At 46.4% G+C, this 26,137-nt stretch overlaps 1 protein-coding gene across 1 annotated transcript in view; it reads right to left on the reverse strand.

Moving 5' to 3' along the window:
• LOC140428334 (docking protein 5-like) overlaps positions 1-25,440 on the reverse strand; it is a 788,856-nt gene extending 763,416 nt beyond the window's left edge. Inside the window, exon 1 of the mRNA XM_072514688.1 lies at positions 25,216-25,440. Coding sequence (XP_072370789.1) covers positions 25,216-25,281 — 66 coding nt within the window. The 5' untranslated portion in view covers positions 25,282-25,440. The remainder of the gene's footprint in view (positions 1-25,215) is intronic.
• Positions 25,441-26,137: the final 697 nt, after the last annotated feature.

Genomic DNA, 26,137 nt, shown 5'->3' on the forward strand with positions numbered 1-26,137 from the left:
AATTAGTAAGAGACCAACGATTAACTTTTAATTGCTGAGCCCAGGAAGTCCTCATGTCTACTGCCCTCACTAAAGCTTACCCACCAGAAAAGTCTCTCCTGAACTGTGAGAAAATGATAAGAGATCAGTGAAAATGATGGTGGGAGAAAGAAGTTGGAGAAAGAGTGTGTGCTTTGGGGGTGCAGGAGGTTGATTTTCTGAGACATGTTAACCTCCAACCACATGTTATCACCATGTTGGCTCTGATCCCATTTGAAATATTACTGTGTTCATAATAAAGTTATCTGTGTTTAGAACTCAGATGTTGTTGACAGATAAATGTGATTTTAGTATGCTTGCTTTGTTTCACTCATTAAAATATGTGATTTTTCTTTTAAATTCCTAATCTTACTTGCAAAGCATTCGTTTTGAATCATGCTGAGATTCTTAGCATGTTGCCAAAGGTTTTGCCTTTGTTTACTGTGATTACTTTTATTAACTTGATTGACATAGACTTGAAACCATTCACGGCAATGCAGTCTTGTGGAGGGCATTGCATTCTCCAGGGACAGATGTTTTTAGCTATCAGTAGCTGACAGCATTTGATGGAACAAAGCAAGGGCAAAAGTTCTATGTGCACCTGTTTGGAGATGTGTATTATTTATTTATGTATTCCAATGAAAACTAGGGATGAAAGCCAATTAAGAATCAGTGAATCCAAATAGTCGAGGTGATGCTAGTTCTCATTGCTAATAAAGCAAAAAAAAAACGTTCAAAATTATGTTTGGGTACAGGTTTGGTTAGTTTGGCAACATTTTTTCAATTTACTGATTAACCTGAATATAACTTGCAACATTTAGGAGCAGGAATAGAGCCATTCAACTCCACCAGTATGAACAGCTAGCTATTCAATTAGATCATGGCTGATCTATACCTCAACTCTGTTTCCTCTCTATTGAAGCATATCCCGTAATCCTTTACCTAATAAAAATCAGTACTGAAAATTTCAATTGAACCAACAGCCACAGACATTGAGACAGGATTGAGTTCCAGAGGGTGTGGGTGAAAAAGTGTTTCTTAATAACAGCTCTGAATAACCTAGTTCTAATTTGGCTATGACCCTTTGTTCTCTAATTCTCCATTTGAAGAAAAGTGTGCTCTGCATCTAACCTATTGAATTCATTTAAAATATGCACTTATATTAGTCCTCAACCTTATAACATCAAGGAAATAAACCAAATTTATACAATCTATCTTCATACCTTTCAATTTATTAGAATTCTTTGAACTGCTAACGAGCAGGATAGATAATTTGGAACCAATAGATGTAATAATTTTGGTTTCCAAAAGGCATTTGATAAGGTACTGCACAAAAGACAACTTAATAAGATAAGAGCACCTGGTGCTGGGGCAGTATCTGGGCATGGATAGAGGATTAGCTAACTAATAGAAGGCAGAGTTGGCATAAAAGGGGCATTTTCAAGATGCAACCTGTAAATAGTGGAATGAAACATAGAATTGAATAGAATCATAGAATAGAATCATAGAATTCCTGCAGTGTAGAAGGAGGCCATTCGGTCCATAAAGTCTGCACTGACCCTCTGAAAGAGCACCTTAGCTAGGCCACTTCCCTGCAACGACTTAACCCCACCTAACCTTTGGACACTAAGAGGCAACTTAGCAGGGCCAATCCACCTAACCTGCACATCTTTGGACTGTGGGGAGAAATCGGAGCACCCGGAGGAAACTCATGCAGACATGGGGAGAACGTGCAAACTCTACACAGACGTTACCCAATGCCAGAATTGAACCCGGCTTCCTGGTGCTGTGAGGCAGCAGTGCTAACCACTGTGCAACCATGCTGCCGATATCAGTGCTGGGACCACAATTATTTACAATACATATTAATGACATGGACGAAGAAGAGAATGCACTATTGCCAAGTTTTCAGATGACACAAAAATAGATGGAAAGGCAAGTGGTGAGTATGATACAAAGAGTCTACAGTGGGATATAGACAGGTTAAGAGAGTGGGCAAAAAACTTGGCAGGTGGAAGATAACAGTATGAAGACTAAAGGCGCTGAATATCACTTGGAGAAAAACTGCGGAAAGCTGCAGCACAATGGGAGACCTCATGCATAAATCACAAAAATCTAGCATGCCAGTTCAGAAGTTAATAGGGAAGGAAAATGGAATGTTGGCCTTTATTTTAATGGAATAGAGTACAAAAATATGGAAGTCTTGCTCCAACTTAGGGCAGCACGGTAGCACAAGTGATTAGCACTGTGGCTTCACAGCGCCAGGGTCCCAGGTTCGATTCCCCGCTGGGTCACTGTCTGTGCGGAGTTTGCACGTTCTCCCCGTGTCCGCGTGGGTTTCCTCCGGGTGCTCCGGTTTCCTCCCACAGTCCAAAGACGTGCAGGTTAGGTGGATTGGCCATGCTAAATTACCCGTAGTGTCCATAAGGGTTGGGAGGGGTTATTGGGTTGCGGGGATAAGGTGGAAGTGAGGGATTAATGTGGGTCGGTGCAGACTCGATGGGCCGAATGGCCTCCTTCTGCACTGTATGTTCTATGTAATCTATGTAAACTATACAAGGCAAGAGTTTGACCACACTTGGAATACTGTGAGCAGTTTTGGTTCCCTTACCTAAGGAAAGACATACTGGCATTGGAGGCAGACTAGACTGGCAGTATATCCTGGTATGGAAGGATTTTCTTCTGAAGAGAGGTTGAGTTGATTGGGTCTGTACCCATTGAAGCTTAGAAGAATGAGAGGCGGCCTTATTGAGACATATGGGATTATCAGGGGGCTTGACAGGGTAGATACTGAGAGGTTGGTTCCCCTTGTGGAAGAGTCCAGGACCAGAGGGCATAATCACAGCGAAGGGGTTTCCCGCTTAAGAATCAGATGAGCAATTTCTTATATTGGAGGGTAGTGAATCTGTGGAATTCTTTACTGCAGAGAGCTGTCAAGGCTGGGTCATTAAGTATGTTCAAGGCTGGGATAGACAGGTTTTTAATCAGTAAGGGAATCAAGGGTTGTGGGGATAAGACGGGGAAGTGAAGTCGAGGATTATCAGATCAGATCAGTCATGATCTCATTGAATAGCGGAGCAGACTCGAGAGGCTGAATGGCCTACTTCTGCTCTGACATCTTATGGTGTAACCCCTTAACCGTTAGCGAAGCAGCTGTACCCTCTTCAAGGTCAATATTTCTCTCCTGATTTGTGGTACCAAAAATTAAACACAATACTCCAGACTAGGTCTGACCAAGGCTCTGCATAACAGAAGCATAACTTCCCGTCCTGTTTATTCTAACTTCCTTGAGATAAAGGCCAATCATTAATTTGCCTCTTGATTACATTTCATGGGTGAAATTCTCCGGTATCGGCGCAATGTCCGCCGACTGGCGCCCAAAACGGCGCAAATCAGTCGGGCATCGCGCCACCCCAAAGGTGTGGAATGCTCCGCATCTTGGGGGGCCGAGCCCCAACCTTAAGGGGCTAGGCCGGCGCCGGACGAATTTCCGCCCCGCCAGCTGGCGGAAAAGGCCTTTGGTGCCCCGCCAGCTGGCACGGATATGACACCTCCGGGCGGCGCATGCGCGGGAGCGTTAACGGCCGCTGACGGCATTCCCACGCATGCGCAGTGGAGGGAGTCTCTTCCGCCTCCGCCATGGTGGAGCCCGTGGCGAAGGCGGAAGGAAAAGAGTGCCCCCACGGCACAGGCCCGCCCGCGGATCGGTGGGCCCAGATCGCGGGCCAGGCCACCGTGGGGGCACCCCCCAGGGCCAGATCGCCCCACGCCCCCCCCCCCCCCAGGACCCCGGAGCCCGCCCGCGCCGCCTTATCCCGCCGGTAAGGTAGGTGGTTTAATTTACGCCGGCGGGACAGGCATTTTAGCAGCGGGACTTCGGCCCATCCGGGCCGGAGAATTGCGGGGGGGGGCCCGCCAACCGGCGCGGTGCGATTCCCGGCCCCGCCGAATATCCGGTGCCGGAGAATTCGGCAACCGGCGGGGGCGGGATTCACGCCAGCCCCCGGCAATTCTCCGACCCGGCGGGGGGGTCGGAGAATCTCGCCCCTGACCTAGGCCATTCAAATCCATAAAAACAGTTGGTGAAGGATCGAGCCCTAGCCAATATTCGCACACATTCACCAGCTTTTACGTAGAGAAATGCATTGCAAACATGCACCTCTTAACCTAGCCGTCACAGCTTCAGTTTGTCCTTCTTTTTAGGTGCTCAAGTCAATCCTTAGCTAATTCCCACAAACTGTATGCAATTGAAGACAGCTAATATACAACTAGCAGTGTACCAGCCTATATTGACCGATATATCTGGATATTCAAATCACCTTACTCCTTGATGATTCACTGTCTCTCGCCATTGAGAAAATATTTTTGATTCCATCTCTTCTAGTTTTTGCCTATTCACTTAATGTGCCGATGAAACTTTATAAAGTCATGCTCCAGCCTACACAATTTACTGTGCCTTCTAATTTGGATCAGTTGCTGGAACTGTCACCCCTGGGTCAGATGTTCTGTGTTTGAATCTGCTCCCACACTTGAAAACGTAATCCAATCTGACACTTCAGTCTAACACTGATGGATTGCTTCATTGTCATTGTCCTATCATTCCTAGGGGTTCAAATAAATTCTTCATTAAAATTATTAGGAAAAACAAGCAGCGATTCCCATTTCTTTCTGAGCCACCAATGAACACAGGTATAGAGCTCTCTCCATTGTAGATTACCGTATGATTCAGATCAACCCCACTCGGTGCATCACAATTATAGACTTAGATCCTACAAATTTGACAACTAGCAAACCAACCAGTGCCGCCCACTGCCTATTAAAACAATTACTAAGGACTTAGGCATATCATAACAACATCAGTAGGGACTCTGACAGAATTGTCTCTGTTGTTATATTGCTTTGTAGTGCATGTAATTTAATATACTACTGAATACTTAAATGGTTTAAGTACACATGAAGTGATGCAAGTTATAATGTGACATAGTAGTTGGAACAGCGATCACCATGTAACAGGATTCTTCTAGAATCCTGTTATTTTTCAAAAGGAATCCTTCATTTAGGCAATCAATCATTATCATGCTGTTTAGTATGTTTGTGCTGAGAGCCAGTAACACAACATGGTGGCAGTGGTAGACAGCATGGTGGCAGCAGTTTGCATTTACTCACAGTGAATACAAAGCTGTGACATTGTTTGGCAAGAAGCGAAGCCATAAAGACTGGCAAAGCATTGGCAAATGGCTGGAAAAGCAGTGGCATCAATGTTTCAGGCCCAGTCCCAAAATCATCCTTGGGAATCTGTAATCGAAGGTGGAGGGGTATTTAAGTTGTAATTAACCAAAGATGCAGTGTTCTGGTGGAATAGGGCTGGAAAAGTCATTCTGAATTAGGTTTGTGAGATTGTAGAAACATTGAGCATAATGATATTTTTCCACGGAGAGTGGTTCTGTTGGCAGAGTCTCCCTGTGCAGAGGTCGAAAGTTAAAAATTAAGGTCAGTTTCAGAATCGATCGAATTCAACAGATAACCTATATACACAACAGTCCAAATAAACAATTGACCAGTTTATTCATAGATCTTGGGGCAAAGGCAGATATTGTGATCTTTCAGATTTGGAGGTCTCTGAAAGAATAATAGAGCCAGTAATCATATCGACCACAACAGAGACATTCCAAAAGGATCGGCTTGAAACGAAAAAGAGACACATCAATCGCCAGTGTATATCGTGGCAGAAAATACAAGGCTATAGTTCGAGACAGGCAATATATGCAATAACCTGGGGAAGCACCAACCACAGGTTAGATGGGCAAGACACCCAGATGTAAGATATAGGGTAAGTCATGTGGCAAGAGAGGTTAATGCATCAGCCACATAACCATCCTGCATTTAGAGATACCTGCAAGGTGTGTTGTCCATAGAGACACTAGGCAAGATTGTGTAGAACATCCGACAGTGAGGAAGTGGTCAGAGGCCACAGCAAGCCACAGCTCAGCAGTAACAGATGCTGCATAGTGGTAGAAGAATTAATTGACTCAATACCAGTTCAAGCATGAGATAGGCAGAGACCTGGACGATGGATATGGCACTAAAAATGGCAAACTTGAGTTTGAAAATGAACAAGCTTTCTATATAAGTTATGCAACATGTGGATGTAATCACTGAACTGGAAGCTTTCAGCACAGTTGAATTCACATATCCTAGTAAAAATAGCAAGCACAAACGATGGCTGAAGATAGATACTGGGGCATGTGCCAACTTTTTACCACTGCGATACTTGGTGAAGTGAGTGTCTATGTTACAGCTGAGTGCTAGGCTCCCATATATAATAGTTTGTCGATCTACTGTGCGAGAGAATTGATGCTGAAGTGCAGATATGGAAGCTCTGTGTGGCTGCCTAGTCTTCTACATTGTTGATGCCAATGGACCAATGGTAACGGGACTGCCAGCTTGCCATGATCTCTGTGCAGATTGTGACCATTCACAAGATCAGTAAGTGCCAATGTTGGATGGACAAGAGAAAGCTGAGAAGCTATGGACAGAGACTTCCAGCAATCCTGTCTTGAGGACATTTTGGCAGATTATTATCGGTGGATGGTACCATCGGTGCACAGTACAAGAGGCTTCCACACAGGCCTTTTGGCAGTATTGTGATGAAATTAGTATTACAAGTGGAGTTATTTTCAAAGGCAGACAATTGGTGATACTGGAAGTGCCCTGTCAATATGTCCTTACCCAGTTACAAAAAACGATTGCATGGGTAATGAAAGAACCAGATGACTTGCATGTGGTACAGTTCATTGACCAGTGATCAATAATGACAGAGAATGAGCTGTGTGGATGTAAGATGCCTGTCAGCCGAGTCGACAAAGAGCAACTCCACCCTCATGATGTTCTGTCGTAACCTTGGTCAAGAATAGTTGCTGACCTGTTTACTTTCAGAAGTGATGACTTCTTACTGGTAACTGACTATTTCTCCAAATGTTCTATTATTCACCAACTGAGAGATACATCAAGTGCATCCATGGCAAAAACGATGAATGCAATTTTCACTCTTGTTTATCCCCAGATGAGATGGTGTTGGACACAAGTCCACAGGATAGCAGCAATCTCTTCTGAGGAAGGTGCGCAAAAGTGGGCTGTGAATTATGTTACATTATTCCGACACAATCCAAGGTCAAATGGGCTAGTAGAAAGGATACTGCTAGGGATGAAAAAGTCAATGAGTTTGAAATGTAAGGAGACTGGTCAAAACATTCAAATAGCCTGTTGTACCTACGAGCAATACCTCTAGATACAGGATTACTATCCACAGCAAAGACTTGTTTGGAAGACAAGTCAGGATAATAACTCTTCTGAGTTGTTATCCAATTAGAGGATTGTCAGTCTAAGAAAAAATATTAGATAAAGGCAAGAACAAAAATGAAAATCACATAACAAACATGGTGGTGTGCAATTGCCTTATCGGGCAGAAGGTCAGACTGATCCATACTTAAGAGAGGAAATGGTTCCCTGGGAAAGAGTCAAAAATCAGGAAGAAGCCATGGTCGAATGAAGTGACCACATCTGAACAGAGTGATGTTACAAAGGATTTGCGCTCAGCTGAGAGAGTTCCAATAGCACCGTACCAAACACTGTGATAGCGTTCACAGTCAGGTTCCTGAGAGTGGAATGAGGGAAGATAACATGAACAACACTCAAGGCAGTTGTCAGTCTATATCTACAAGTTGTTACCATCCCAGCTCGGTAGATTGGAACTTTTATTTTTTGTTTAGATGTGTATGATTCGAGTCGCAAGACTGACGATTAGCTTTTAACAAAAGGATAAAATGTTTATTAAGGAAGAAAAGATTAATGATAATACACTTATTCCTTCATCCCAGCTATAATTGTACAGGTATACACAGATTTGTAAAGATAATACAAGTTGTCAACTAAAGCTTATACTCTAAAGTTCACAGTAAATACACAGTGTCAACCAATAGGTAAAATGTCGTAAGAAACACCACACTCTGAAAGCATGTGACAGATGTCACACAATACAACTGCTGTGGATTTTTTTTATCAAATCCCTCCAGCTGCTTGTTACACTATGAGCCAACTGGTCTTACTGGAACTGTGGTTTCAGCTGGAGGGATTCCAAACACCTATTTCAAAGGACACATTTTGACGTCTTCTCCCACATAGGGTTTTCTCTCAGATGCCCTTTGCAAGGATCCACATCCAGGATTTCAACTTCTCCTTTTAGTATTCCTATGCCCTGGAACACCACATGCATTCAAGCTTCTTCACAATCTCTCAGATACCCAGCTACACCAACACAACGTCACAGATCCACAGGCAGTATTAAGGTGTCACTAACCTTAGGATTACTTCACATGTCTCTGGTTTCTCGCTAGCCGACTTCTCCAGGTCTTCACCTTGCAGCTCTGTCTTTAACTGGGAACCTCTCTCTCTGCTCCTGACTTCACTGAACAGAACCCTTGTCCACATTTCTGTCCTTTATTCCTTTAATTCCCTGGAACTCTCATTTCTGACTGTTCTTTAGCTTCTAGGACATGCTTTCTGCATCTCTGCATTGTCCTGCTTATACTGGCAGTTTCTGTGAAAATAATTTGCTTCTTGGATTACGTCGTTCCAACTGAATGCTAACTGCTTCTGTTTTTCAGCATGAGCCTATGATTGCTAAGCTACAGCTGAGTTGTTTTTAACCTCTGTAATTGCTCTTATGTTGTAAACCCTTAATTACAATTCAGGCAAAGTTTAAAGTGAAACTAAAACCTATAGACATGCAGGCGCCTTTATTTAACACAAAGCTGAACTAAAATGTTAACCCTTTCTTAGCACACAAGTTCAGGAATACAACTTATGCTTAAACTTTATTTCTAATATCCACAAGCAAATATAAATTATTAAACAATCTTTATTTGGTAACAGAGTCAAGAGAATTCCAGATCTCAGCAAAGATTCACTCTTACCAGGTCAGACTGAATCAGTGGATTACCTGTACATTTCAGAGAAGCTTGAACAACAACTGAGAGCATCAATACAAGTGTAAATATTGTTCACAATTATCCTATTCCATTCTTCTTTTTCTTCGGCAATCACTTGCTAACAAGTATGCTTGTCCAGCTAAGAAAAAACTCTTATTTTACTGGCCATGGGTTCTGTGGGATCATGCATAGCTGATGAGCCTGATCCTAGATGGATATCTTCGACCGCACACTTGGCAGGTGTTTATGGGAATTGGGATCAGTCCTTGGACTCGAGACCACTGGTATTCCTTTCTTAGGCTCCTCTTCCGGGCCTCCTCTTGCCGTCAGGTGTCCTCGGAGAATTCTATCTCTTCAATCAGAAGGTTCCTCCAAGCAGGTGCAATTCTTTCTATCTAATCTTTCACCTTAAGGGGTAAATTTTAAGGAATAATTTTAGAGCTAATTTCAATCTAAAGTCTAGTTTGTTTGTTAATTTAGCAATTAACTAAAAGTTGCTCCTTTGACTGCGTGAAGTTTAGTTGCAGCTTCAAACCAGGCATTTGTATGCTCTCAGTGGAAGCTAATAAATTAGACAACTGGTTTAATCTAGTTTCAGAAGCCTTGAATTAGGGGTCATTAAAGGAGAGTTCCTTCATTGTTGCCTTGTCTATACTGAGTGCTGACACGTTGCATCAGAGTGTAGCTGGAGTTACATGAAACAGGGAGGTAGCTGAAAGAGGGAGGAAAGAGACAGCTGGATCTGTGAGGGACACCTCTAGTTGGGCTGTGCGCTGAGTTTAAAAAACAACCCAGGAATTATTTCATAAGAAAATGTTAAATTAATTGGCTGGTAATTAACTGCTAATTTGGTTTGCCTATTCTAAATTGCTTTCAGATTAAAGATAAAAAGGAGAAATATTTTACAGATTATAAAAACTAAAGCCTGTTGGAAATTTAAAAATACAAATTAAAAACTAATTAAATAAAATAGAGATGTAGGGCTAGGCGATGAGTTGTACCTGCATGGTTGGGAGCTGCTGGACTCCATTGTGGTTTCTCGTGAACAAGTGTGTAGCAAGTGTTGGTAGCTTGAGCAACTTCGGCTCAGCGTTGATGAGCTAGAGTCTGAGCTTCAGACCCTGCGACATGTTTAGGGAGGGAGAGAAGTACCTGGACACTGAGTTTACGGAGGCAGTCACACCCCTTAGATTAACTACCTTGAATTTGGCCAATGTACAGGGAAAGGTGGTGTGACTATGAATGAAGCAGCTAGAGGAAACCAAAAGGTAGTGTTGCAAGAGCCTCTGCCCTTGTCCTTTTCCAACAGGTTTGAGATTATTACTCCCTGTGTCGACGAGTGTGGGAACTGTAGAGATGATGAGAAAACTGACTGCAGCACCATGGTATAGGGAGCCAATCAAGTGGGGGGAGAGAAGAAAAATGTAATCGATGATAGAATAGTTAGAGGCATAGACACTTTTCACTGTGACCAGGATCGAGAGTCCCGAACGTTGTGTTGTCTACCTGGTGTCAGGGTTCAGGATATCTCATCAAGGTTGCAGAGCAACTTGAGTGGGAACGATCCAGTTGATGTGGTGCATGTAGGTACCAACCACAGAGGTAGAACAAGAATAGAGGCTTTGTTGAGGGAATATGAGCAGTTAGGGACTAAATTAAAAAGCAGAACCAAAAAGGTAATACTCTCCGGATGTCTACTTGAGCCACGAGCTAATTGACACAGGGTCAATCAGATTAAAGAGCTAACTGCATGTCTCAAAGGTTGGTGCAGGAGAAATGGGTTAAATTCATGGGACCAGTATGGGGGAAGGAGGGAGCTGTTCCGATGGGCCAATCAGAGTCCTGGCGCATCACATAGCTAGGGCTGTAAATAGGGCTTTAAACTAAATAGTGGGGGGAGGGTTCAGTTGCATAGCAAATTAGAAAATCAAAGTTAAAGGAAAAGATAGGAGTGCAGGTTAGTGATGAGGTGGAATGTTACCAGAAAATAAAAGGAAGGGACAGAACATATGAACATCAAATTGCACCAAGGAATCAGACAAGAGTCAAGAAATTTGATAATAGAAAAAATTTGAAGGCTTTGTGTCTGAATGCACGAAGCATTTGAAAAAATTTATGAGTTAACAGTGCAAAAGGATGCAAAGGGGTGTAATTCGGTGTTGATTACTGAAACATAATTACAAGGAGACCAGGGGCGGGATTCCCCGACCCCCCGCCAGGTCGGAGAATCGCCAGGGGGCGGCGTGAATCCCGCCGGCCACCAAATTCTCTGGCACTGAAAATTTGGTGGGGGCGGGAATCGCGCCGTGTCAGCCCCCCCCCCCCGGCGATTCTCCTGCCTGCGATGGGCCGAAGTCCCGCTGCTGCCTTGCCAGTCCCGTAGGCGTGGATCAAGCCATCTACCTTACCGGCGGGACTAGTGGCGCGGGTGGGCTCCGGGGTCCTGGGGGGGGGGGGGCACACGAGGCGATCTGGCCCCGGGGGGTGCCCCCATGGTGGCCTGGCCTGCGATCGTGGGCACACCGATCCGCGGGCGGGCCTGTGCCGTTGGGGCAATCTTTTCCTTCTGCCTCGGCCACAGCCACCGCGGTGGCCGATGCGGAGGTGACCCCCCCCCCCGCGCATGCGCCGGGATGACGTCAGTAGCCACTGCCGCTCCTGCGCATGCGCGGACTTCCGCCGATCGGCTGAGTCCCTTCGGCCCCGACTGGCCTGGCGCCAAAAGCCTTTCCCGCCGGCCGGCGGCGCGCCAACCACTCCGGCGCGGGCCTAGCCCCACAAGGTGAGGGCTATGGTATGGGAGAATCCCGGCCCAGATCTGGGCGTTGAATATCGAAGGGTATTCAGTATTTCGGAGGGACAGACGGAAAGGTAAAGGAGGTGGTGTAGCGTTGCCAGTAAAGGAAGGATCAGTGCTGTTGTGGGAAATGACACAGACACTGGAGATCAAGACGTGGAATCAATCGGGGTAGAAAAAAGAAATAGCAAAGGAAAGAAGTCCTTGGTGGTTGTAATCTATAGGTCCCCAAACAGTAGTTCCACAGTGTGGTGGTATGTATTAGGGATAATACGGTACACCACGTGTCGACAGGCTATTGGTGGAGGGATGCCAGGTCCTGATAGGATCTGCCACCTACTGGACTCCACCCACAAATGCCGGTATAAGAACCCAGCTTTCCCCTCCACTTCCCTCAGCAGCTGCATTCTGTAACCACGCTGCTGGGGATAAAGTTCTGCTTAATAAAGCCTTCAATTGACATTACCTCAACCTGCCTCGCGTCATATTGACGGTGCTACAATTTATTAAGCAGAATTTAAATTGAAGAAAACGACGTGGGAACATGGAGCTCCGAATCACCCCGGAGTGCCTGCGCATCGCACCCCAAGCAGCTAACTCGACATCTATTTTCAAGCACTGGCTGGCATGCTTTGAGGGCTACCTCCGAACGGCCCCCGGCACACCGACAGACGAACAAAAGATGCAGGTCCGATATTCCAGGGTGAGTCCTGACGTCTACTCCCTTATCGAGGATGAGGACGGTTTCACCGGTGCCATCGCCCGCTGAAGGATATCTACATCCGGCCCGCCAACCAGGTTTTTGCTCGCTACCAGCTCGCCACACGACGGCAATTTCCGGGGGAATTGCTGGACCAGTTTTATAACGCCCTGCAGATCCTGGGTCGAAACTGCAACTGCCCGGCGGTAACAGCGAGTGAACACTGTTCTGGTCCTGGTCCGCGATGCGTATGTGGCAGGTTTGGCCTATTCCCAGATCCGCCAGAGGCTTCTGGAGAAAGAATCTCTGGGACTTACAGAAGCTTGGGCCCTGGCGGCATCCCTCGATGTGGCCTCGCGTAACGCCCGCGCCTACGCTCCCGACCGCACTACAGCCCCTTGGGCTCCGTGGCCCCCCGCTGCGGTCGACTCTCCGACACCCCCCCCACCCCCGCAAACCTGCGCGGCCAAAACACCAGACCAACCAGGGGGGGCCCCGCTGCTATTTTTGCGGCCAGCCGAAACACCCTCGGCAGCGCTGCCCGGCCCGCGCGGCTACCTGCAAAAGCTGCGGGAAGAAGGGCCACTACGCAACGGTGTGCAAGTCCCGCGGGGTCGCCGCTATCTCCGGGGAAGAAACAGGACCACAGACCCAACTCCCCCAGCGATACACGTGCGACCAACGGACGCCGCCATTTTGGACCCCAGACGCCACGAGGGAGAGATGGGCGCCGCCATTTTGTCCACCCCCGACCGCGCTCGATCCGTGGACGGCGCCATCTTGGCTGAAGGACCCCGACACAGACGGCCACATACTGCCTGATTACGATGCTCAACTTCAACAACCACGCCTGGCTTCGACGACCCTCGACCAGTCGCGACCCCGGACGCTCCAGACTGCAACCACTACAGTCCTAGTGAATGACTACGAGACGCCGTGTCTTATCGACTCTGGGAGCACGGAGAGCTTCATTCATCCGGACTCGGTAAGGCGCTGTTCCCTCGTAATTCGGCCAAGCACCCAGAAAATTTTCCTGGCGGCGGGATCCCACTCCGTTCAGATCACGGGGTTCTGCATCGCTAACCTAACGGTGCAGGGGAGGGAGTTCTGAAATTACCGGCTGTATGTCTTCCCCCATCTCTGTGCGCCCACACTCCTAGGGTTGGATTTCAATGCAACCTCCAGAGTTTAACATTTAAATTTGGCGGCCCTATACCCCCACTGACTGTCTGCGGCCTCACGACCTTCAAGGTTGAACCGCCTTCCTTGTTTGCGAACCTCACCCCGGATTGCAAACCCGTCGCCACAAGGAGCAGACGGTACAGCGCCCAGGACCGAGCATTTATCTGGTCCGAAGTCCAGAGGCTGCTGAAGGAAGGCATCATCCAGGCTAGCAACAGCCCTTGGAGAGCCCAGGTGGTAGTCATTAAGACCGGGGAGAAACAGAGGATGGTCATGGACTATAGTCAGACCATCAACAGGTACACTCAGCTAGATGCGTACCCTCTCCCCCGCATATCCAACATGGTCAATCGGATTGCCCAGTACAAGGTCTTTTCCACCGTGGACCTCAAGTCCGCCTACCACCAGCTCCCCATCCGTCCCGGTGACCGCAACTATACTGCCTTCGAAGCAGACGGGCGGTTATACCACTTTCTAAGATTTCCATTCGGCGTCATGAACGGAGTCTCGGTCTTCCAACGAGAGATGGACCGAATGGTTGACCTGCACGGTTTACGGGCCACGTTCCCGTATCTCGACAACGTCACCATCTGCGGCCACGACCAGCAGGACCACAAGGCCAATCTCCAAAAATTCCTCCAGACCGCTCACGCCCTGAACCTCACTTACAACAAAGAAAAATGTGTGTTCCGCACCAATCGTCTAGCCATCCTGGGCTACGTAGTGCGTAATAGAGTGATAGGCCCCGACCCTGAACTCATGCGCCCCCTCAGGGAGATCCCTCTCCCCCACTGTGCCAAAGCCCTGAAACGTTGCCTGGGCTTCTTTTCTTATTACGCCCACAATACGCCGAAAAGGCCCGTGCGCTAATCCAGTCCACTACTTTTCCCCTGACGACAGAGGCATGCCAGGCCTTTAGCCGCATCAAAGCGGATATCACAAAGGCCACGATGCGTGCCATCGACGAGTCCCTCCCCTTCCAGGTCAAGAGCGACGCATCGGATGTAGCTCTGGCGGCCACCCTCAACCAAGCAGGCAGACCCGTGGCCTTCTTCTCCCGAACCCTCCACGTTTCAGAAATCCGCCACTCCTCAGTGGAAAAGGAGGCACAAGCAATAGTGGAAGCTGTGAGACATTGGAGGCATTACCTGGCCGGTAGGAGATTCACTCTCCTCACTGACCAACGGTCGGTTGCCTTCATGTTCGATAATGCACAGCGGGGCAAGATCAAGAACGACAAGATCTTGCGGTGGAGGATCGAACTCTCCACCTTCAATTATGAGATCTTGTACCGTCCCGGAAAGCTGAACGAGCCATCCGATGCCCTATCTCGCGGCACATGTGCCAATGTACAAGTGGACCGTCTACAAGCCCTCCACGAGGACCTCTGCCACCCACGGGTCACTCGTTTCTACCACATCCTTAAGGCCCCCAACCTCCCTTACTCCATCGAGGATGTCCGAACAGTCACCAGAAACTGCCAGATCTGCGCTGAGTGCAAACCGCACTTTTTCAGGCCAGATAGAGCGCACCTGGTTAAGGTCTCTCAACCCTTTGAACGCCTCAGTTTGGATTTCAAAGGCCCCCTCCCCTCCACCGATCGCAACGCGTACTTCCTGAACGTCGTTGACGAATACTCCCGTTTCCGTTTCGCCATCCCCTGCCCCGACATGACAGCGTCCACGGTCATTAAAGCCCTCGGTACCATTTTTACACTGTTCGGTTTCCCCGACTATATCCATAGCGACAGGGGGTCCTCCTTTATGAGCGACGAACTGCGTCAATTCCTGCTCAGCAGGGGCATAGCCTCGAGCAGGACGACCAGTTACAACCCCCGGGGGAACAGGCAGGTAGAAAGGGAGAATGGAATGGTCTGGAAGGCCGTCCTGCTGGCCCTCCGGTCTAGGAGTCTCCCAATTTCCCGCTGGCAGGAAGTCCTCCCGGATGCCCTTTACTCTATCCGGTCCCTGCTGTGCACCACCACGAATCAAACACCTCACGAGCGCCTCCTCCTCTTTCCTAGGAAGTCCTCCTCTGGAACGCCACTTCTGACCTGGCTAGCTCCGGGACCCATTCTGCTCCAGAAACATGTGCTGGCGCACAAGTCAGATCCGTTGGTGGAACGGGTGCATCTCCTTCACGCCAACCCACAATACGCCTATGTGGAGTACCGCAGTGGCCGACAGGACACGGTATCCCTGCGAGATCTGGCGCCCGCCGGAGCTTCCACACCCCCCCAATGCCAATCACCACCTCCTCACTCCCGCTGGTTCATCCTGCAGCCACCCCCTTCCCGGGGGGTACGGTTCTCCTCCCAGACCCACCCAGGAGTAAGGACACAGGGGACAGCGCTACGCTCCCAGAGTTGACGGGACTCGAGCCAGCACCACTACACCCGAGACGATCGGAAAGGATGACCAGGGCGCCCATCCGGCACATCGAATCACTTTAACTCTCAACGTTTTCAGTTGTTGTGTCTTGTTATAGTTATGGCATCATGCCGCCCCTGTTTGGCCCATTGGCCCAGTTTTCAGTTATTGTCTCTTGTTATCGTTATGGCATCATGCCGACCCTGTTTGGCCCGTTGGCCCAGTTGAAGCGATAATTTTGTGTTTTGTTCAAAGTTACGGCACAGTACCGACTCTGTAAACCCCCTACTACCATGCGAACCACCATCCCGCCGGGTTCTTTTTCAACAAGGGGTGAATGTGGTGGTATGTATTAGGGGTAATACGGTACACCACGTGTCGACAGGCTATTGGTGGAGGGATGCCAGGTCCTGATAGGATCTGCCACCTACTGGACTCCACCCAGAAATGCCGGTATAAGAACCCAGCTTTTCCCTCCATTTCCCTCAGCAGCTGCATTCTGTAACCACGCTGCTGGGGATAAAGTTTTGCTTAATAAAGCCTTCAATTGACATTACCTCAACCTGCCTCGCGTCATATTGATGGTGCTACACACAGTGGGGCATAAACGCCGCCATAGTCGGCAGGGAGCCGTGCTGCTGGTGGGGGGTGGCTTCCGCGAGGGCTGGGGGACTGGTGGGGGGTGGCCTGGGGCTGTCCTGCGAGGCCGTATTTGGCAGGTCTGGTCAGCCCACGGCCGACGCCATGTTGTATGGTGCGACGGCTCCAGGTCGGCGCCGTGCGCATTTGCGGCCATAGACCCGGTCCGGCCGCTTTTGGTGCGGGAACCGGGAGTTTTACCCAGTGCCGCTGCTAGCCCCTCAACGACCCTGGAATCGGTGAGGGTTCAGCGCAATTTGGCATCATAAACCGCCACAGTTCCCACGCCGGTGTCGGCACTTAGCTGCAGAAATGAAGAATCCAGCCCAGAGTTTGTGGTCGGGACAGAATACAATGACTTTGACCTTCTCAATATTTAATTGGAGTACGGGCGGCATGGTAGCACAGTGGGTAGCATAGAACATAGAACATAGAACAATACAGCGCAGTACAGGCCCTTCGGCCCACGATGTTGCACCGAAACAAAAGCCATCTAACCTACACTATGCCATTATCATCCATATGTTTATCCAATAAACTTTTAAATGCCCTCAATGTTGGCGAGTTCACTACTGTAGCAGGTAGGGCATTCCACGGCCTCACTACTCTTTGCGTAAAGAACCTACCTCTCACCTCTGTCCTATATCTATTACCCCTCAGTTTAAAGTTATGTCCCCTCGTGCCAGCCATACCCATCCGCGGGAGAAGGCTCTCACTGTCCACCCTATCCAAATCCCTGATCATTTTGTATGCCTCTATTAAGTCTCCTCTTAACCTTCTTCTCTCCAACGAAAACAACCTCAAGTCCATCAGCCTTTCCTCATAAGATTTTCCCTCCATACCAGGCAATATCCTGGTAAATCTCCTCTGCACCCGCTCCAAAGCCTCCACGTCCTTCCTATAATGCGGTGACCAGAACTGTACGCAATACTCCAAATGCGGCCGTACCAGAGTTCTGTACAGCTGCAACATGACCTCCCGACTCCGGAACTCAATCCCTCTACCAATAAAGGCCAACACTCCATAGGCCTTCTTCACAACCCTATCAACCTGGGTGGCAACTTTCAGGGATCTATGTACATGGACACGTAGATCCCTCTGCTCATCCACACTTTCAAGAACTTTACCATTCGCCAAATATTCCGCATTCCTGTTATTCCTTCCAAAGTGAATCACCTCACACTTCTCTACATTAAACTCCATTTGCCACCTCTCAGCCCAGCTCTGCAGCTTATCTATATCCCTCTGTAACCTGCTACATCCTTCCACACTATCGACAACACCACCGACTTTAGTATCGTCTGCAAATTTACTCACCCACCCTTCTGCGCCTTCCTCTAGGTCATTGATAAAAATGACAAACAGCAACGGCCCCAGAACAGATCCTTGTGGTACTCCACTTGTGACTGTACTCCATTCTGAACATTTCCCATCAACCACCACCCTCTGTCTTCTTTCAGCTAGCCAATTTCTGATCCACATCTCTAAATCACCCTCAATCCCCAGCCTCCGTATTTTTTGCAATAGCCTACCGTGGGGAACCTTATCAAACGCTTTGCTGAAATCCATATACACCACATCAACTGCTCTACCCTCGTCTACCTGTTCAGTCACCTTCTCAAAGAAGCACTGTTGCTTCACAACGCCAGGATCCCAGGTTCGGTTCCTGGCTTGGGTCACTGTCTGTGCGGAGTCTGCACATTCCCCCCGTGTCTGCGTGGGTTTCCTCCACATGCTCCGGTTTCCTCCCACAAGTCCCGAAAGTGCTTGTTAGGTGAATTGGACATTCTGAATTCTCCCTCTGTGGACCCGAACAGGTGCCGGAATGTGGCGACCAGGGGCTTTTCACAGTAACTTCATTGCAGTGTTAATGTGACAATAAAGATTAATTTTAAATATATATATGAAATTCCTACTCATCCAGTACTTGATATCAAGAAGCAGTCTGCTAATTGAGAGACAGGGAGGAATCATGAGAGGTGGTGGGGATGTTGTCAGCATGAATGTGGAAAGTAACTGAATAATGTCACTGAAAAGTGGCATTTGGATGAGAAATTGGAGGTGGCAATGATAGATCCATATGGGGCACCCATGGTTTGCAGTAACAAAGTTGGGTTTATCTCATGGTTTTAATAGGGACGAGGGCATAAAAGTTGGAGGTGAGGGCGTGAAGCACTATTAGAAGGGCGAGTGGTGATTTTGATGGGGAGAGAGATTCAAGGAAATAATCGGAGATGGTCTTATAAGATCAAGGAGGTTGGCAAGTTTTCATGGAGAAAGAGCTTAAGGAAGGTTGGAGGTCACTGAACTTAGAGAAGAGAGCGCTTGATGAACTGAGATGGAGGTAGAATTCACCAAGAATGAGAAGCCACTTCGGTAGAGAATGCAGATTTTAAATGAAAGATGAGAGGTGTGGAACAAGGTGAAATGTTCAAAAAAGAGGAGCAAGTGCCCTTTTTGGGGGGGGCTTGTCTTGATGATAGGAGCCACACCATCAGTGATAGATTGGGTTGGGCAAGTGGTGGAAGGCATAGCCTTGGAGAGAGACTTCATTGAGGGGGATGTCTCATCATCCCTCAGCTAGGTTTCTTTACTGAGAAACATCCAAGACATTAATATAAATATAAGGTAGCAGTAGACATTTAGATGAATATAATGCTACATATGTGGACAAATGTCCCTCAGCGTAAAATCGGTCTATGTTCAGGTCCTGCGTCAGGACTTGAATACAAAAAAAACACTGACACTCCAATGCAGCGCTGTGAGCCTATTGCGCTGTCAGACATCTTTCAGATGAAGTGTTAAATTAAGGCTCTTTCTGCCAATATCAGTCTCTTAATCAACATCATAAAAGCAGATTATCTGGTCATTATCACATTGTTGTTTATGGAAACTTGCTGTGTGCAAGTGTTAGCTATCGTGTTTCCTGCATTAGAATATTGATTACACTTCAAAAGTACTTCAGTTGCTATAATGTGCTTTGGGACATCTTTCGGTTGTCCTTTCTCCTGTTATGGCAGAGGTTGATCACTATTACAGGTTATATAAAAACAGATCTCTTATCTATAAAAAACAACAACCAGGCTTTATAAATTGATGCATACAGTATAAAAGCAAGGAAGTTATGGTGAACTGTTATGAACAGTTTTGGACAGCACTGTAGCACAGTGGTTAGCACAGTTGCTCCACAGCTCTAGGATTTCAGGTTCTATTCCCGGCTTGGGTCACTGTATGTGCGGAGTCTGCCCGTTCTCCCCGTGTTTACGTGGGTTTCCTCCGGGTGCTCCGGATTCCTCCCACAGTCCAAAGATGTGCAGGTTAGTGGGATTGGACATTCTAAATTGCCCTTAGTGTCCAAAAATGTTTAGGTGGGGTAACGGCGATAATGTGGAGATGTGGGGATAGGGTGGAGGTATGGGCTTAGGTCGGGAGCTCTTTCCGAGGGCTGGTGCAGACTCGATGGGCCGAATGGTCTTCTTCTGCACTGTCAATTCTATTCTGTAAAAACATTGGTTCGGCCTCATCTGGAGTGTTGTGTCCAATTTTGGACAGGATAGCTCAAGAAAGATGTGAAGGCATCAGAGAAGGTGCAGAAAAGATCTACCAGAGTAATTCCATGGGTGAGGCGTTTCAATTACCTAATTAAATTGGAGAAGCAGGGACTATTCTCAGAGAGTAGATCTGATGGAGGTCTTCAAAACCATGAGGGGGCGAAACAGATTATGGGGACTGAGAAACTGTTCCCATTGATGGAGGAGTCAAGAACCAGAAAATGCTGATTTCAGGTGAATGGCAAAAGAACCAAAGATAACAGGAGGACATTTTTTTTTTTAAATGCAGTGAGTAGTTGGAATGTTGAAAGCACAGCCTGACAGTCTGGTGGAGGAAGATTCAATTGTGACTTTGAAAAGGAAATGGAATTATTATCTGGGCTATGGGAAAAGGACGGGGTAGTTAATGTTTTAATGCAAGGAGCATTACGGGTAAGGCAGATGAACTTAGAGCTTGGATTACTACTTGGAACTATGATGTTGTTGCCATTACAGAGACCTGGTTGAGGGAAGGGCAGGATTGGCAGCTAAACGTTCCAGGATTTAGATGTTTCAGGCGGGATAGAGGGGGATGTAAAAGGGGAGGCGGAGTTGCGCTACTTGTTCAGGAGAGTATCACAGCTATACAGCGAGAGGACACCTCAGAGGGCAGTGAGGCTATATGGGTAGAGATCAGGAATAAGAAGGGTGCAGTCACAATGTTGGGGGTATACTACAGGCCTCCCAACAGCCAGCGGGAGATAGAGGAGCAGATAGGTAGACAGATTTTGGAAAAGAGTAAAAACAACAGGGTTGTGGTGATGGGAGACTTCAACTTCCCCAATATTGACTGGGACTCACTTAGTGCCAGGGGCTTAGACGGGGCAGAGTTTGTAAGGAGCATCCAGGAGGGCTTCTTAAAACAATATGTAAACAGTCCAACTAGGGAAGGGGCGGTACTGGACCTGGTATTGGGGAATGAGCCCGGCCAGGTGGTAGATGTTTCAGTAGGGGAGCATTTCGGTAACAGTGACCACAATTCAGTAAGTTTTAAAGTACTGGTGGACAAGGATAAGAGTGGTCCGAGGATGAATGTGCTAAATTGGGGGAAGGCTAATTATAACAATATTAGGCGGGAACTGAAGAACATAGATTGGGGGCGGATGTTTGAGGGCAAATCAACATCTGACATGTGGGAGGCTTTCAAGTGTCAGTTGAAAGGAATACAGGACAGGCATGTTCCTGTGAGGAAGAAAGATAAATACGGCAATTTTCGGGAACCTTGGATGACGAGTGATATTGTAGGCCTCGTCAAAAAGAAAAAGGAGGCATTTGTCAGGGCTAAAAGGCTGGGAACAGACGAAGCCTGTGTGGCATATAAGGAAAGTAGGAAGGAACTTAAGCAAGGAGTCAGGAGGGCTAGAAGGGGTCATGAAAAGGCATTGGCAAATAGGGTTAAGGAAAATCCCAAGGCTTTTTACACTTACATAAAAAGTAAGAGGGTAGCCAGGGAAAGGGTTGGCCCACTGAAGGATAGGCAAGGGAATCTATGTGTGGAGCCAGAGGAAATGGGCGAGGTACTAAATGAATACTTTGCATCAGTATTCACCAAAGAGAAGGAATTGGTAGATGTTGAGTCTGGAGAAGGGGGTGTAGATAGCCTGGGTCACATTGTGATCCAAAAAGACGAGGTGTTGGGTGTCTTAAAAAATATTAAGGTAGATAAGTCCCCAGGGCCGGATGGGATCTACCCCAGAATACTGAAGGAGGCTGGAGAGGAAATTGCTGAGGCCTTGACAGAAATCTTTGGATCCTCGCTGTCTTCAGGGGATGTCCCGGAGGACTGGAGAATAGCCAATGTTGTTCCTCTGTTTAAGAAGGGTGGCAGGGATAATCCCGGGAACTACAGGCCGGTGAGCCTTACTTCAGTGGTAGGGAAATTACTGGAGAGAATTCTTCGAGACAGGATCTACTCCCATTTGGAAGCAAATGGACGTATTAGTGAGAGGCAGCACGGTTTTGTGAAGGGGAGGTCGTGTCTCACTAACTTGATAGAGTTTTTCGAGGAGGTCACTAAGATGATTGATGCAGGTAGGGCAGTAGATGTTGTCTATATGGACTTCAGTAAGGCCTTTGACAAGGTCCCTCATGGTAGACTAGTACAAAAGGTGAAGTCACACGGGATCAGGGGTGAACTGGCAAGGTGGATACAGAACTGGCTAGGCCATAGAAGGCAGAGGGTAGCAATGGAGGGATGCTTTTCTAATTGGAGGGCTGTGACCAGTGGTGTTCCACAGGGATCAGTGCTGGGACCTTTGCTCTTTGTAGTATATATAAATGATTTGGAGGAAAATGTAACTGGTCTGATTAGTAAGTTTGCAGACGACACAAAGGTTGGTGGAATTGCGGATAGCGATGAGGACTGTCTGAGGATACAGCAGGATTTAGATTGTCTGGAGACTTGGGCGGAGAGATGGCAGATGGAGTTTAACCTGGACAAATGTGAGGTAATGCATTTTGGAAGGGCTAATGCAGGTAGGGAATATACAGTGAATGGTAGAACCCTCAAGAGTATTGAAAGTCAAAGAGATCTAGGAGTACAGGTCCACAGATCACTGAAAGGGGCTACACAGGTGGAGAAGGTAGTCAAGAAGGCATACGGCATGCTTGCCTTCATTGGCCGGGGCATTGAGTATAAGAATTGGCAAGTCATGTTGCAGCTGTATAGAACCTTAGTTAGGCCACACTTGGAGTATAGTGTTCAATTCTGGTCGCCACACTACCAGAAGGATGTGGAGGCTTTAGAGAGGGTGCAGAAGAGATTTACCAGAATGTTGCCTGGTATGGAGGGCATAAGCTATGAGGAGCGATTGAATAAACTCGGTTTGTTCTCACTGGAACGAAGGAGGTTGAGGGGCGACCTGATAGAGGTATACAAAATTATGAGGGGCATAGACAGAGTGGATAGTCAGAGGCTTTTCCCCAGGTTAGAGGGGTCAATTACTAGGGGGCATAGGTTTAAGGTGAGAGGGGCAAAGTTTAGAGTAGATGTACGAGGCAAGTTTTTTACGCAGAGGGTAGTGGGTGCCTGGAACTCACTACCGGAGGAGGTAGTGGAGGCAGGGACGATAGGGACATTTAAGGGGCATCTTGACAAATATATGAATAGGATGGGAATAGAAGGATACGGACCCAGGAAGTGTAGAAGATTGTAGTTTAGTCGGGCAGTATGGTCGGCACGGGCTTGGAGGGCCGAAGGGCCTGTTCCTGTGCTGTACATTTCTTTGTTCTTTGTTGTTCTTTGGAGCTAGCTGAGTTGCCCTAGGAGAGAGCTAGCACATACAAGAAGGGTGGTATGGCCTCCTTTAATGCTGTCACCATTGTATGATTCCATATTGATGACATCCGGAACTGTTACTTTACTCTAATCTATTACTTCAGTTGCTATTTCCAAATTAAAAAATGAAAAAAAGAGCCAATGGAACTTCAATAAGTTGTTAATACCTTACCATATTTTTGTGCTTTCTGGACACTTAACGGTTAATAAAGATGCAAATCTAATTTAACCGCACATAATTTAACTGAATAAGTAGACAGACTAGCTGTAGACAACATTAAGCCCATGGGGTTGTCTGTGTATCTCACAATTTCTTTATCTTGGTCTCAAGCACAGATGTAGCACTATCATTTCCACAGTATTAACCTCTTTTTAAGTGTCTTGCCTGAACACTTCACACCCACTTGCACACTGTCTCTTCCACCCCCCCACCGCCCTTTCAAACAGCATGTCCATATTGGCAAAGTGTTCACCACGCTCGCTTTCAATCAACCAACACAAGGACTTACATCACAGCAAAATATTGTGTATCATAACACTGTCATGTAGAAAACGATCCAGGACAATTGTGATCTTCCCCCTGTCAAGCAAAATAAAGATCGCCTGACAGCTCTTTACCGGAAGACAACTCCCATTTAACTTACTGTATACTTCAACTCCACTCGATACCCTTAATCAACTTTGACCTTTTCCGATATCTTGGTTACCGATGACATTCAATCTCTGATTGCTTTACATGCTTGCTAAGGTTTTAGATTTTTTTTTCTACTCATCTTTCATCCTATTATGGCAGAGATTAATCACTATTACAGGTAAACAATGATACATAAAATAGGGAAACATAGTTGCAAGAACTTCCAAACATATGAACAAGAGCAATACTTCCACAATCATTTGACATGCATTGATCTTTAAAAAGGCACATCCCACATTGTTTTCTGTGGTATTGCTACTTGATACACAATGCAAGCAGATCTTACTTTAAACAATGCACACTGTGGTGAATTTTAAATACATTTCAAGAAACCAAGGGAGCAAATCGGCACCATTATTTCACTGGTCTATTTCATGATTATGTTCTGGTGAACTATATTTATTTTGAAAAAGAAACTTTCATTCATTGTTCTCTACTCCACGCATCTTGGACGTAAAATCATACTGAATCAGGATTTGAAGTAAATTTGACTGATTGCAACCAAATGATTCAAAACATTTATAGAAATAAATATTTTTTTATATTTATCTTATTTTTCTTGTTGAATCAATTGGTCTTAGTTACTTCTTTTCAAGTCCATTTTTTTATTTGGGGCATCCTTCTGTGCTTAAAGCATTAACCTTGTATGATTGTTTTTTTTGGTTAAGAATATCTATGAACAGTAACTTTTCTACAATCTTAATAAAAAAACATCTTCAATGCTTGGTGTAATGTATAATCTCACTGCCAACGCTGCTGTTCAATGAAATAAAAAGCAAGCCAAGTACAGTGCTTATGATCTCCTTATAAACTCTAGATATAATCCCTTGTTGCTAATCTACAGTAACAGCTAGTACCTGAGCTATACTTATTACTGAAGGCATGTACTCCATTCAATGTAAACATTGACACAAGGAAAATGCTTTGACGTAAAGAACAAAGCATTAGAGAAAAATACTCACCCCTAAGCGTCTGCTACGAATCTTCACATATCCCTGCTTGACAATGTCATTAAAATTTGAAGCCATTACTTTTCTGCTCAGCTCAGTAACTGAATAATATGTCAGCACACTACACTCCAGCTCCAAATGCAGATTCTCCCGCTCTCAGTTTATCCACAGTTGAGCATCTGCTTAAACCTCGCGGCCTTCGGGTTAGCAGCAAGGCTCATTCCACCTACAAAGTGAGGGAGAGACAGTGAGGCAGTATGTCAGAGTGAGAATGCATCAGCTGATACTCGATCATTGCTGCTCCATGGAATGTACCACCATTCTCACTCACTGAACGGCTGGTGTCAAAGGGTTCATATCTACTAGAATGAAGTTGCTGGCTCACGCAAAATGTTCTGATGTCAAAGATTTAGGCTTTTGTCAAAGACCTAAGCAAATGTTATTAATCTATTGTTAGCTCTTAAGTTTAAAACCTTTCACAGCATTTTACACTTTTTATGAAAAGCTCAGTGTGCAAACCAGATCTGGCAATAAAATAACTCTTCGGAAAAAAAGATAGGAAAGCTTCTTTTTACAATTGGCTATTTGCAAAATTGCTTTGCATATTTAGATACACGATCCTGCTTAAAATTTACATTACCAGTAGACTCACTTATTTTCTGCATGAAACTTGACTCAGATAAAACAATCCAAACCTGAACCCTACATCTTTGTCAAATGCTGGCATAGGAAATCTGGATACAAAATAAAGTAGGAATGTGATTTGTTCCCAAACTATTAATTATTGCATCTGTCAAATATATGTAATTACTTCATCAGTCGCATAAGTATCGAAGTACTTTGATGAGTACAGCATGTTTGTTGCAATGAACTTTAGGAGAACAAATGTAAAAACAAGGCAAGTTTCAGTTTATTTGTATTTATTTCAAGATTA

Source organism: Scyliorhinus torazame, chromosome 8 (genome assembly GCF_047496885.1).
Source record: "Scyliorhinus torazame isolate Kashiwa2021f chromosome 8, sScyTor2.1, whole genome shotgun sequence".
Taxonomy (NCBI): Eukaryota; Metazoa; Chordata; class Chondrichthyes; order Carcharhiniformes; family Scyliorhinidae; genus Scyliorhinus; species Scyliorhinus torazame.